The sequence below is a fragment of the Marmota monax genome, unplaced genomic scaffold (genome assembly GCF_021218885.2).
Source record: "Marmota monax isolate L192 unplaced genomic scaffold, Marmota_monax_Labrador192_F-V1.1 WCK01_AAM20220418_F8-fsc00315, whole genome shotgun sequence".
NCBI classification, from domain to species: Eukaryota; Metazoa; Chordata; class Mammalia; order Rodentia; family Sciuridae; genus Marmota; species Marmota monax.
This window is the reverse complement of record NW_026692798.1, coordinates 627,897-641,872: the sequence shown is the minus strand read 5'-3', so window position 1 is coordinate 641,872 and position 13,976 is coordinate 627,897. Positions and strand designations below refer to the sequence as shown.

General features: G+C 35.0%; 1 protein-coding gene across 2 annotated transcripts in view; it reads left to right on the top strand.

Moving 5' to 3' along the window:
* Klrg1 (killer cell lectin like receptor G1) overlaps positions 1 to 13,976 on the top strand; it is a 40,224-nt gene that overhangs the window by 3,137 nt on the left and 23,111 nt on the right. The window contains exons 2-5 of one of the 2 annotated variants that reach the window (XM_046448204.2): positions 371 to 472; positions 2,955 to 3,124; positions 8,684 to 8,784; positions 9,373 to 9,472. In XM_046448204.2, coding sequence (XP_046304160.2) covers positions 371 to 472; positions 2,955 to 3,124; positions 8,684 to 8,784; positions 9,373 to 9,472 — 473 coding nt within the window. The remainder of the gene's footprint in view (positions 1 to 370; positions 473 to 2,954; positions 3,125 to 8,683; positions 8,785 to 9,372; positions 9,473 to 13,976) is intronic. The other variant, XM_046448205.2, reaches the window with a different exon arrangement.

Sequence of the window (13,976 nt, the reverse complement as noted above, 5' to 3'; positions counted from 1 at the left end):
TTTGTGGTACTTTAGACGTTAAAGCAAGTCCCTGAGAGATTCAGGAAAGAAATCTTTTTTTTTTTAATTGGTACATTATATTTGCTCATAATAGTTGGATTTGTTGTTTTATATTCATACATGCACACAATAAAGAAATATAATTTGGTTATATCATTCCCCCAACCCCACCCTTCTTTTCCTTTTTCCTTTCTAGCTTCTACATATGAGAGAAAATATATGACCCTTGACTTTCTGAGTTTGGTTTATTCAGAAAAGAAATCTTCATGGCCTGTGTCTTAGTTCCCACTAGACCCAGTTGCTTCAAGATCCCATATACAATTCCTTTATCTTTCTTCTGAGGATTTTGTGTTGGATTCTGTTTTTGTAGCTTCTTCCAGGCCTTCTCTTGCTTGCCTTGTGGCAATAGCTCTGGGGCTTCTGAATGCAATTCTTATGAGTTTACTGCTATACCAATGGATTCAGTGCCAGGGTAAGTGCTAATTTAAGGTAAAATTAATCTTTCATTTTATCCATTTTACATTATAAAATTGGTATAACATTTGAAAAATGAAAAATAATTCAAATAAAATAAGTTGCCAACTGTATACAACTACTTCCTAAGTGTAGCCTCCTCATTTTGGACTATATGCATTTATATGAGTGTTTATTCTCTTAAAATATTGCAAACAAGTCTTTTAAAAATCTCTCCAATCCTCCCCACCCCAAAACAAAGCTTGGAATAGTTTTGACCATAGAATACTTATAATGTTGTATATTGTTTTTTGGTTTTCCATATTGTGTCATAATAGTTTCCTACTTATTACCACATTTATCATATTTAAATTATAGTATTTATGGTGTTTAACCACTCACATAAGCATTTGGTTGCCTTCATATTTTCTAAAACTAGTTTTCCAAGACTTAGTTCTTTAAGGTCCTTAAATCTGATGATTCAGAGGACTGAGTTTATTTTTTCACAGTCAGGTTCCTAACTTAGGTTTATGTAATGGGGGATAATTAATGACAGATTACATAGAACTTATTCATTAGGATTCTAAGGGTTCAGCCTCAGGACTCTACCTCACACCAAGTCCTACTTTGACAAAACAAATGGAGAATTTTTGATACAAAGTGGGTCATGATTGTACGGAAAAAGCACAGATCTATAAAGTGCCAATTTAATAGTTTGATGTGCTGAACTCTCTATTGGTCCCATGTCAGGCCTTCCCATAGAGAGTTACCTAATCTTCATAGGAGAAGGGCTACCTACTCTACTCTTAAACTCTTAAATCTGGAGTAGATATGTGAGTTATTCTGCTATTATTATTATTATGCTAGGGATCAAATCTAGAGCCTTGCAAGCACTCTACCACTGAGCTACATCCACAGTCGTCTGTTCTGCAATCATATATCTACACATATGCTTATGTGATATAATGACACATGCTTGCTCATTGTAGAATTGTGCTTATATGATGAGTTTTTTCAAATATGTTTCATGGAAATAGAAAATCAATAAAATTATGAAATCTTGTTTGAGATTATCTTGAAATCTTATTCACTTCTCATATTTTTTACACTTTTAAATTGGTACATTTTAGTTGTACATAATGAGGACTTGTTACATGAACACGATATAATAATATGACTTGGCCAATATCACTCTCCCTCTTATTTTTTTTAATATATTTTTTAGTTGTTTATGTACCTTTATTTTTTATTTATTTATATGTGGTGCTGAGATTCAAACCCAGTGCCTCACACATGCTAGGCAAGCTCCCTACCACTGGGCCACAACCTCAGCCCTCCCTCTTATTTTTAAAAGAACTATAATCTAATCATTTTAAAGGAATGAGGATTGTCTATTTAAAAGAACTCAGGAAAATTCTATGCTTTTCACTTTAGCATTAGATATTAGATATGTAACATTAGATATGTTTCTCTGTTAGAATTTCTTTCTTTCTTTTTTTGTAGTACTAGGGATTAAACCAAGGATCTGGCATAAGCTAGGTAAGTGCTCTACCACTGAGCAACATCCCAGCTCTTTTTATTTTTATTCTGAGATAGGGTTTTGTTAAATTGCCAGGTTGGTTTTGAACTTGTGATTTTCCTGCCTCTGCCTACTGAGTAGGTGGGATTGCAGGTGTGCACTGTTGCACCCAACAGAAAAAAAGTTTAATTACCTACAGTAAATCAGTTGTGCAGAAGTCTAAGTATTTTGTTCAGTTTCCAATGGTGACAGTCATTTTTTTTTTTGGTATCGGGGATTGAACTCAGGGGCACTCAACCACTGAGCCACATTCCCAGCCCTATTTTGTATTTTATTTTGAGACAGGGTTTCACTGAGTTGCTTAGCACCTCACTTTTACTGAGGCTGGCTTTAAACTTGCGATCCTCCTTACTCAGCCTCCTGAGCCACTGGGATTATAGGTGTGCACCACCGTGCCCAGCTGACAATCTTTAATAATCAACCTTTCATTCTAGTTGTTTGTTCTTTCTAGTTTCTTTCCTTTTTTTAATACACCATATGGGATATCATGTTGACGTTGGATATCCTGAATGATTCTGCCTGATTTAAGAATGTACATTATGAAGTTATACAATGTATGTGTCAAACATAAACAGTAAACAGATATGTATCATGCAAATGCAGATTTATTTTATCTGGTAAATATATATCACATGTGCATAGAGGTCTCTGGTGTGAATAATATGCTCTCCACAGTCCCAGGCATGTGTACTACTTTTTCTTTTCTGCTCTTCACAGGCACATCCTTGCCTGGTGAAGAGAAGGCTAGTGGTGTGAAGCATTGTGTTTGAGGCCACACATTATTACGCATTTCTCTAAACCTCAATCTGAAGGTGGTGGGACAAGGAAGACACTGAGAATGCCATATTTCCTTTTATCGTCCTTTTCATTTCCAAATCTATTTGTTCCATAAAGATATGAACCAGGTCTTCTTCCTTTCTAGGGTCCAACTGCTTTACTTGTGCCAGCTGTCCTAGCTGCCCAGATCTCTGGATGAGACATGGTAACCATTGTTATTATTTTTCAATGAAGAAAATGGACTGGAATTCTAGTCTGCACTTCTGTTTAGCTGAAGACTCAGATCTCCTGATGATAACGGACAACAAGGAAATGGTAAATACAAACATTTAGAAGATGTAGTTTTTATTTTTTAATGATTGCTGTTCAAATGTGCCAGGTATCTTCTTTAAGCAGCAAAAGGAGCCTGTGATCTTGGGGGAGGCTGTATTCTTCCCTTTCCCTCTCCTCTTCTTGTTTTCTCCGGCTCCACTCTTGCCTTTTCCCCTCTCCTTCCCTACTCCTTAACTACTATCTGACCTAATTACCCTCAGATATAGCAACCAGGTGCTGTGTAGGCATGTATGTATATGTGTGTGAGTGTTGGAGGTGACAGGATTGGGAGTATTACAGAGAGGAAATAGAATTGAAGTGCAGGTCTAATTAAAACAAGCATCTGGGCCTGTAGGTTCAGTGATCTCGTGTTTGAGGTGGGTAGATCATTTGAGCCTTGGAATTTGAGTACAACTAGGCAACATAGTGAGACCCTGTCTCAAAAAGAAAAAGGAAAACACACACACACACTCACACACACAAAAAAAAAAAAGAAAGAAAGAATAAAGTAAAAGAAAGAAAAAAGGAAAAGAAAAAAAAAAGGAGAAAAAGATCTGGGCATGGTAGTGCTTGCCTGTAATCCCAGTGGCTCTGGTGGCTGAGGCAGGAGGATGGTAGAGTTCAAAGCCAGACTCAGAAACTTAGTGAGGCCCTAAGCAATTTAGCAAGATCCCGTCTCAAAATAAAAATAAAAAGGGCTGGGGCTGGTGCTGAGTGGTTAGCACCCCTGAGTTCAATCCGTGGTACAAAAAAAACCAAACAAACAAACAAAAAAAAAAAAACAAAGAAACATAAGATCTAAAAACAAGAAGGTAGCAAGTTCCTATACAAAAGCCAGTGAATTTGGGAAGGAGTGGAAGAAGAAGAAAGATCCTAGAGGTAAAAAGATCATGGCAGGGGCTTAAATGTCTTCTTTTAAAATATTTTTTCATTCATTGAAATTCAGTAAGTTTCAGACTGGGAAACAATGTCCAAAAAGTTGGATGGAAGAAAGGAAACTGTGTGTGTGTGTATGTGTGTGTGTCAGTGTGTGCACACGTGTGTGTGCATGTATGATCATGAACATCTTGCAGAACTCAGCAGTTGGGATTCCATTTCCTATAGTCCTCTCAAATCCTTCATATCCACCTAACATCTGTTAGTCCTATGGCATCTGAAGGCAATACAAGGAATTCATGTTCCAGGCACAAAAATCAATCAACTTCAATCCCAATATGAAGAAAATAAGAAATCCTAGCTTGATTTTTAGGATTTAGAAATCCTAGTGAGATTTTTTGATTTTTCATGCTGACTTTTATTTGTTTTGATAGTCATGTTTTCTTTTTTTGAGTAGAATCATGTCACAGAGAACACTTTATTACGAATTAAACTGTATTAACATCCCTTGGAGAAATCCAGAGAGGCAATTTCTCTATAGCACTTAAGTAGAACATATAGTCCCTAATTTTTATAACTTCCTATTTTAAGAAAAGATTAAAGAATTTTGATTCTTATTTTCAAATAGATAAAAATTTCTATGAAAGGAATACTCCATGATTTGAAATTCTTGATAGAATTTAAACTTCAAATCATTCCACCTCTGCGATCGATGTTTCCTTTATGTCTTCCCTGATCTAAGGCAGAATGCATTGGGCTCTATTAATTAGATGTGAAATCTTTGTTTTATGGTTTCTGATAATAATAGCCTGGTTTTCTGGACCTCATGGCAGCACTCCTACTCTCATTCTAATGTAGCTGCATCTGAGGACCTGAGCTGACTGCAGTCAATAGCAGAAGTGAGCAACGAGCTTGAAACATTTGCCCAACATTGCAAATACCAATAAACAGGAGTACTGAGTCATAATGAAACACATTGCCACAGAAAATTGTGATATGACAGCTACTTAAATTATACAGTGTGACAATGAGAGATGAGGAGGGAAAAGAATAGGGTACAGAATATCTGGGAGTTGGAGATACTTCTGTTTCTCTGAGGTATGCAGAGGAAGAAAGGGACCTACAGGGATTTTGTCCTTCCTTTCTTTCCTTACATTCCTTGCATCTGTGTCCACTGTTGGGTAAAGTGAACAGAGTTAAATTGGCTGCATTTTCAAGATGAGACTATTTTCTCTTAAGACCCTTTGGTTCAAGTCAGTATTGGAAAGGGTAAATATCTCCGTTAGATTTAATATCCATAGATAAGTTTTACTTTTGACATTCCTGAGGATTCTTGCTTGATTCTCTGGCTTCTTTTTCTCCAGCTTTTGTCATATTCTGTAGAACCAAATTTACATATCCAATTTTCAGAGTCTCTTGTCCTAGCATTGTTATTCTTTTGATCTTAAGGCAAGGTTTATATACTATTTTAGGATATGTGTGATGTTCCTAGTATTATGCTTGGGTCTGAACAGTTACCAAAAGAACATATTTTTTTTTTTTTAAAAAAAGATGTGTATCTGGGCTGGTTAAGACAGAAGTTTTTCAAACTGGCATTCCATTGGTGAATACCGCTAGAGAATGACGTGCTATATACTGGAGGCTAAATGCCTGTTAAGAAAACTCTTTTTACACTTTTAAGTAATATGTTCAATGTTGTTCTTCTTCAGCCTCCAGACACCTGTGAAATACCTCTAAAGTTAAAGCAATAGATCCAATCAATTTTAAATTTTATGAGTACTCTGTATTGTACTTTTTTTCAAGTCAATTACATTCATTACCTCAAATTGTTTACAAAAAAAAGTGTCTGAAGAAAACTTTAGTGATGATATTAGAAAATATGAGACTGTTTTAAAACACATGGGTTTCTACTGTTTTGGAACATCCTGCATTTTATGTTCTGCTTTTATCACATAACATTATTTCTTCTTTTTTAAAATTTGTTTTAAGTAGTCATAATGACATTATCTCATTCCTATTTTTTTCTAACACTAAATTATTTCAGGCAATTTTTAAAAATTATGAAATATTTCTTAAAAAAATTATTTTTAATAATTCTGCATTACTCTGCTTTGCTTAAATATTTTCACATTAGACAAAATTCTGTCTATGCCCAATTATTATGATCTATGAGCATATTTATATAAATTATTTTTATTGGGGTCATTTATATTATTTTATATTATAATCCCTAAAGTTAAGTTGGTTAATAAAAAATGACTAATTTAATAGCTTTGGTATGTTATCAGTTATTCTTGATAGTTGAATAATATAGATGCTTTATATAAACCATGTTAATTTTGTCAGTTTAAGGAGTTTGTTTTGTGCCTTAATAGTATTTTAATTTCAATTTAAAATATTACCTACAAAAAATGTGTGTCTGTGTGTGTGTGTGTCTGTGTGTATAAGGTAAAAATATCAACCTACAAAAAAATGAAAGAAAAGAAAAAATGAATCTGATTTAATTTGCTTGAGTCCTGTCTTTACCTCGCTTGTTACTTCTAGTTCTTGCAAGTTTTTTTCTACAATAAAAATGAATATTACTAAAGTGATGCAGCTCTTAAGTGCTCTAGTTCATACACTCTCTGGGGGATAATATTTCTGAGTTAACACCTTTATATCTTCATGCTTTTTTTTTTTGCCACACATATGCATACACGCATACACGCACCCACACACAAATTTGCTGAGTACATAGAAAAGCAATTGCACTCTGGGTTGAAGGCTCTTCCAAATAGGAAGATTTTCAAGTGAAAGTGATACAGTAAAAATTTTCAATATATAGCCTCAGCAGTAGGAAGTAGTAAAAAGAAGTGCTCAAGTGGCTCAGAATTATATGGGTACTGAAAATGACATAGTGCAGGAATGGAGTTTGTAAGTGGGCATCAATTAATCCTAGCTTTTCAGATGCTAATTGAAAAATCTGAGAAAAGCTATATCCATTTCTGTGTTTTATTTGTTGCCATTCCCCCTCTGTCTGGGAAGGTCTCATTTGAGTTGAGACTGAGACCTGAATGACAGCCATATGAGAACCTAGGGGAAGGTATTGCAGACAGAGGGAAAAGCTATGCAAAGACCCTAGAGGAAGAATGCATTTGGCATGTTAAAGGAGCAGAAAGAAAGTGTATGGGGCTGGAACTTAGTGAGTAAATAGTTGTTAAGGGCCAGACTACGCAAGACTGTATACATAGTGAAAATTTTAGATTTTTAGGACCAAAACCTAAAGAAGAGAAAATAGAAATTATTTAGACATGTGAAATACCACAAAAGCTTCTTGTACTTCCTATAGCATCTTTTCTGGGAGTGCAAAGAGGTTTCATGCCTTTCCTGACTTTATAATAGGAAGTCTTTATTTTCTGATAAAAAGTCCAATTAGTTAAAGGAAAATGGCTCAGTGTAGCCCATGAATCCTTATTGTTCAGCAATCATTTTCCAGGAGTAGAATAAAAATGACATAAAAATGGGATGTCTGCTGGTATCATAATTACTACATTGAGGTGGAATTTTACTGCTTTCTTGGTTTCTGAATAAAAAGCACTGTTTCCTCCTAAAGAAATTATCAACTAATTCAATTCATATTCGAGTGATTAAGCTGTTGTTAGAAAATATTTAAAGTGTAATCATTCATTATGTTAACAGCAATTCTTACACCAAAATTAATCTTGAATTTATCCTTTATGTATAGAGGTAATTCCCATAGGATATAAACTTTAAAAACTGTAAAACCATACAGAGTAAAGCATCTTTTATCTGTTCCTTTGGGGAGCATGACACATATAAGTGGTGTAACCAATTTAAATTTGCCTTAGTCTTGTTCTCTTGAGAATGTTTTTTTCTCGTCATATATAAGATTGATGAGGATTTGGAAAATGAGCTTGGTGAGAAAACACAAGTGTATTGCTATAGGATCAATCATAAGTTATGCATTCAGTGATGAGAAAGAGGACTGTGTCTGCAACAATGTTTGGTTTCTTTCTTTTCAGTACCTATCAGGTGTTCCATCTAATCAAGGAGGAAGTTGCAATGAAAGGTAGAGATGTAGCATTATCTTATCTCTCACATCAGAATATAATATAGACATAAAGGTCAATTGTAGGAAGCTGCTCCTCCTTGCAATCAATAGATCTCTAGAATTAGAAATTAAAAGAGGGATGAGTTATTTAGGGTGGATGCTTGTTGTAGTCAGGTTGGGCTGGTAAAAAAAAAATCCCTTAGCATGAGTGGCTTGAACAACAGGCATTTATTTATCTCTCACAATTCTGGAGGCTGGGAAGTCCAAGATCAAGGTACTTGTAAATTTAGTTCCTGATGGGTGCCACTTCCATTTTACAGAGGGCTCCCTTTTTGTTGTGTCTTCATTTGGTGCAAAGAGAGCTTAGGTCTCTTATTTTAAGGGCACATAAGCCACCGGAGCTCTACCTTCATCACTTCACGTAAACCTAATTACCTCTTAAAGATTCCCCAAGCCTTGCCATTGAGGGCTGGGGCTTAAACATATGGATTTTGTGGAAGGTGGACCAAAACTTTCAGTCCTCCACAGCGGTAATAAGGGAGGTCTGAGGAATAATTATTCACCATGACAACAGAACCTCTTAAATTTGCTGCATCTTTCTCATCTTTCCTCATCATCTTCAATCTCCCCTTTAGAGCTTGCTTAAAGATTTCATCCGTGAGAATTTTCACTGGATTGGTCTGAGGAATAATTCTGGCTGGAGGTGGGAAGATGGATCAGCTTTAAACTTGTCAAGGTAAAGGGCTTCAAAGGAGTGAAACAAAATAACAAGGAGGAGGAAGCTGAGGGAAAGAAAAAAATGACATGACTCAGGGCTTGATAAATAGATGAAGGATAGCAGGTATAGAGGAGAGGAAAGGCTGTAAGGAGAAGAAAATAGGGGCCAAAAAAGGGAATGAAGAGTGGGTGGACAGCGGGAAAGGGGGAAAAAAGGGTGATTTTAATTTTTTTAGTTGTAGTTGGACACAATACCTTTATTTTATTTATTTGTTTTATGTGGTGCTGAGGATCAAACCCAGGTTCTTCCATGTGATAGGTGAGCCACAACTCCCGGCTCCCAAAAGTGATATTTTAGAGGGAGGCTAATGAAAAATTTTAAAAATATTTATTTTTATGTGGTGCTGAGGATTGAACCCAGGACCTCGAATGTGCTAGACAGGCATTCTACTGCTGAGCCACAACCCCAGCCCTGAAAAATTTTTATTCTTCTATTGTTTCGGGAGTTGAGTGAGAAAGAATTTGCTCAATTTTTATCCTTTCGTGCTTTTCAACTCCCTTACTGTGCATGTTGCCACAAGTGATGGACTTTTCTGAATTCTTACAGGATTATTTCTAATAGCTGGATACAGACGTGTGGTGCCATCAATGAAGATGGTCTTCAAGCTTCCAGCTGTGAAGTTCCTTTGCAGTACATCTGTAAGAAGGTCAGACGTTGATGCAAGGCAGAACTGTACTGAATCTCAGATCTGTCATGTATATTTGAAAAGAGGGGAGTGGCCATTGGGCTTCTGGGCCAGCCATGGAATATATTTAGTGAATGCAAAGCCTACTAACATAATGGTATTAGATGAAAGACAAATGTGGCCTCTAGAGATTGATACTGTACTGCTGGTTTCTCTTTGAGAAATTTAAGTATTATGTTAATAATAATACTTAAAGATCATATTTAGGCAAATTTATAAAATAGATAAAAGTTTGCTTTTAGTAGTTTCACGCTGTCTGCTCATGCTGGTTCCCATATTCCCCACCTCTACCATCTTTGTCAAAGCTATACCTAGTCTTCTATCAAAGGCTGAATGAATCAAGAAATGTTGTATACATACATAGTGGAAAATTATTCAGCCATTAACAGAATGAAATCCTATCATTTGTAGTAACATGGATGAGCCTGGAGGATTTTATGTTAAGAGAAATAAATCAGACACAGAAAGACAAATACCTTATGTTCTCATGTGTGAAAACTAAAAAAGGTTGATCTCATATTTGTAGAAAGTAGAATAGTGTTCCAGAGGCTGTGAAGGGAGGAGGGTGGTAGAGTTTAGTTAACCATTAGATTGAGGAGTAATTTCTAGCGTTCCATAAAACAGTAGGTTGACTAGGTTAATAATAATTTATTGTGGATTTCAAAACAGCCAGAAGAGAGGACTTTGAATGTTTCTATGTGTTTGATATGATGGCTATGTTTATTAGCCTGAATTGATCATTATACATTTTATGTGTGAATTGAAATATCACACTCTACCCTACAAATATGTATGGTTAATATGTGTCAATTAAAAATAAAAACCAAAGAAGACATAAACTTTTCTGTGTTTTATTTATTATGAACTGATCTGAAGAAATCTCTGTAAATATGTATTATTGCTCATGTCCTAGAGAGGTTTTATGTTTTGATGGGTTACTATGTTAACTTCTTGAGCATATCTTTTTTGTCTTTACGCTGACCCTTTGCAGATAAAATTATATTCTAAAGAATATTGCCAACTGTGAGAAAATACACAGTGGAAAGTGGGTGAGAAGCTTTGTGTTTCTCAGCTCTTCACACTTACATAAAGACTGAGTCTGGTTTTTCTGAGCATTCATAGATGTGGTTGAATAACCCAAGGTGTGACTATCTTTTCTATGCAGCTGATATGTGATTTGTGTATTGATTTCATGACAGTTGTTAATCTAATAAGGCATTTTCATAGATGAAAGTTTACAGAAGCAGTTTATATGGTTGGGTTTCCAAATTTTTTAGGCACTAATGCAGCAAAAATGAGAAAACTTCATTATTTCTCCATAGAGGAGTCTGGACATACATAAGGAGAAAAGGTGCTGTTTAAAGATACAAGAGACATTACTTAAATAGGCCAAAATTCTGTGATGTTTTTACCAGATTGTCATTTGTTTTGTTTCTTTCATCATTCATACTTTTTGATAAAAATATTTTTTAATTATAGATGGACACAATATCTTTATTTTTGTTTATTTATTTTTATGTGATGCTGAGGATTAAACACAGGGCCTCATGCATGTGAGGCAGGCACTCTACCACTGAGCTATAACTCCAGCCCCTTATACTTTTTTTTTTCTACCACTGCATCTCAAACACCTAAGATAGTGCTTACATTCTGTGAATATTAAATAAATACATGGATGAATAAAATAAATAAACTTAAAAATATCCTAGCTGTTTTTGTTAACCCATCAGTTAGAAGTATTAAAGGCAAGAAAAACAGGATATCCTAATCCTCTCTTAACTACCCATTAGCTAGGTGAGTAGCTGACTCTAAAAAGGCAAAGGGTAAGATTAATCTGGATATCATGCTCACAGAAAGAAGTAGTAGAAACAAGCTGCTTATAACCTCTTAACTTTAGGTTTTGGAGCAAGGGTGTCCCTGATTTATGGATATGATTGTAATGACATCAACTTTGTTAAGGATGTAATGATAGTGATTTCATTTGGGCCACTGCTTGGTTGCCATAGGCTGCACAGTTTCATTCATTTAAATGAATGAAGGGGCATTGTTAAGCCTTTAGATTCTCACCTGAGCAAGCAGGATATATGTGCTTTCCTTTGTAAGGTAAGCTCAGACTTCTTGTAAGCTTTTCTTAGCTGTTGTGAGGATTAGGTTGTATTCATCACTGCTTAGTCTTTATTAAGGATGTTACAATAGAATTAACAGTTGTTTATTTATTCCTTAGACTTATTACTTAGGAGCTAAGTTTAGTTATTGACTCAGCTCCTTTACTTTGCCTGGTGTAATAAAGTTTGGTAAAAACTAGCAACTGAATATTTTCCCTCAGGATCTAAATTTCACAGTTGATTCCTTTGATGAACATCATACAATAAACATATCTAGAATGTGCAATATTTAGAATAAAACATTATTAAGACAGTAACACAGCAGTAACAAAATGGGAATGAAGAAAATCCAGAGAGGGAAAAAACCTCTATGGAGGCTACTCATATATCTAAGGCTCAGTAGGGAAAGATTAGATAATCCTTTTAATATAGCAAGAACCTAAGCTCTTGTCCTTTTCATCTTTTGTTATTTTATTTTACTTTAATAAATGTTTTTTGGACCTTGGGTTCAGCCACTAGAGTTAATCAATCAAACTCCTCATTTTGTGAAGTCAGCTTCTTTCCTAATCCATATATGTGTCTCTCAGGGTCTGTTTATCTTTCCGCTTCTTTCTGTATCCCCACATCCATTCACCTTTCCTGCAAAGGAGCACACTTTGCTGTTAGATTCCTTAAGCGTGCTTGTTTCCTTTTGAAACAGTTTTCATCTTCATTTGTTTCATATGTAATTAAATGATTTTAAATATATCTCACTGTTTTCTTTTTTCACCAGTGTTAAGTTTTTGAAATCTATCCATGTTGCTCTATGTGCTTGTAATTCATCCTTTTATCTGCTGTGTAGTATGTCCATTTGATGTATCCATTCTCTCAATGACAGACATTCAGTTTGCCTTTGTTTCTCTATTTCCAAAAATGCAGGAATGAATATCCTCTACATATTCCTACTCCCAACTTTTCCTCCACCTCAAGCAGTGGTCCTACTCTGTTATTTAGATAACAAACTAGAGAGTTTACTGATTGATTCTTTCCTTTCTTCCTTTCCTTCCCACTCTGTTCATTCCTTTATCATTTTTCTCTCCCTTTCCCCTCTCCCTCCCTCTCCATCCTCCCTCCCTTCCTTCTCTTTCTCTTTCTCTTTCTCTTCTCTTCCCTCCCTCCCTCTCCCGCCCCTTTTTCTTTCTGTCCTTCCCCTCCCTCCTTTCTTTCTTCCTTCTTTTTCTTTCCCAGGAAGCCTGTTGCACTGAGCTACAAACCCACCATTAAAAAAAAAAAGATAATTTGGAAACAGAGTCTCACTAAGTTGTTCAGGCTGGCCTCAAACTTGTGATCCTCCTCCATCAGCCTCCGAGTTGCTGGGAATGACAGGAGTGCACCACAGTGCCAGACTCTTTCTCTTTTTTAAAATTCACTGTATCAGCAAATTTTCTTGTGTATACCATGAAAGTACATTTTAATTTTACCACTTTTCTCCATCTCCGCTTTTAACTCTAGTCCAAACCACTGTGTGGTTCACCTGGATTACAGTGACAGTTTCATAATCACTCCCACCTGTAAACACACACACACACACACACACACATACAAACCCCAAAACAGTTCTGTTGAGGTACATTTGACATACAATTAAGTGGAACATTTTATTATATATAATTTATTTTCTATACAATTTTATTAATTTTAATATATATCTCTCCGTGAAATCATCAACACAATCAAGATAGTGAATGTGTCAATTACTCACAATGGGTTCCTTGTGATGTTTTGTATTTCTTTTCTTTCTCCTTCTGTCCCCTAGTTCTTCCATTTTCCTAGGAAATTCCCATTCTAATTTCTGTCACTATATTTGAAATTGTATATTCTGAAGTTTTATAGTATGTAGAGAAACATTCACTATGTACTCATTTTTTTTTTTACAAATTTTATGATTCATCCTTGTATTTATCAATATTTTAGATTTTTATTACTAATAATCTATTGTATGGATTTATCATATTAACTGTTCAATTATTTATGAAAATTTAGGTTGTTTCTACTAAATAATTGAATTAACTGTTCAATTATTTATGAAAATTTAGTTGTGTCTACTAAAACAGTTTTATAGCTATTGTGAACATTTGGGTACAAGTCTTTGTATGGACATAGACCTTGTTTTCTCTTTGGCAAATAACCTAAGAGGTAGGATAACTGGATTAAATATAGGTGTACATTTTATTCTATTTTTTCTTTATAAGTTGATATTATTTAAAAATGACTGATCATAATTGTATACACTTATGGAGTACAATATTTTTATATTATTAAGCTTGTTTTTAATGCAGATCTTATCTTGACATTAAATGCAAATGTCCTGACAGCCAACT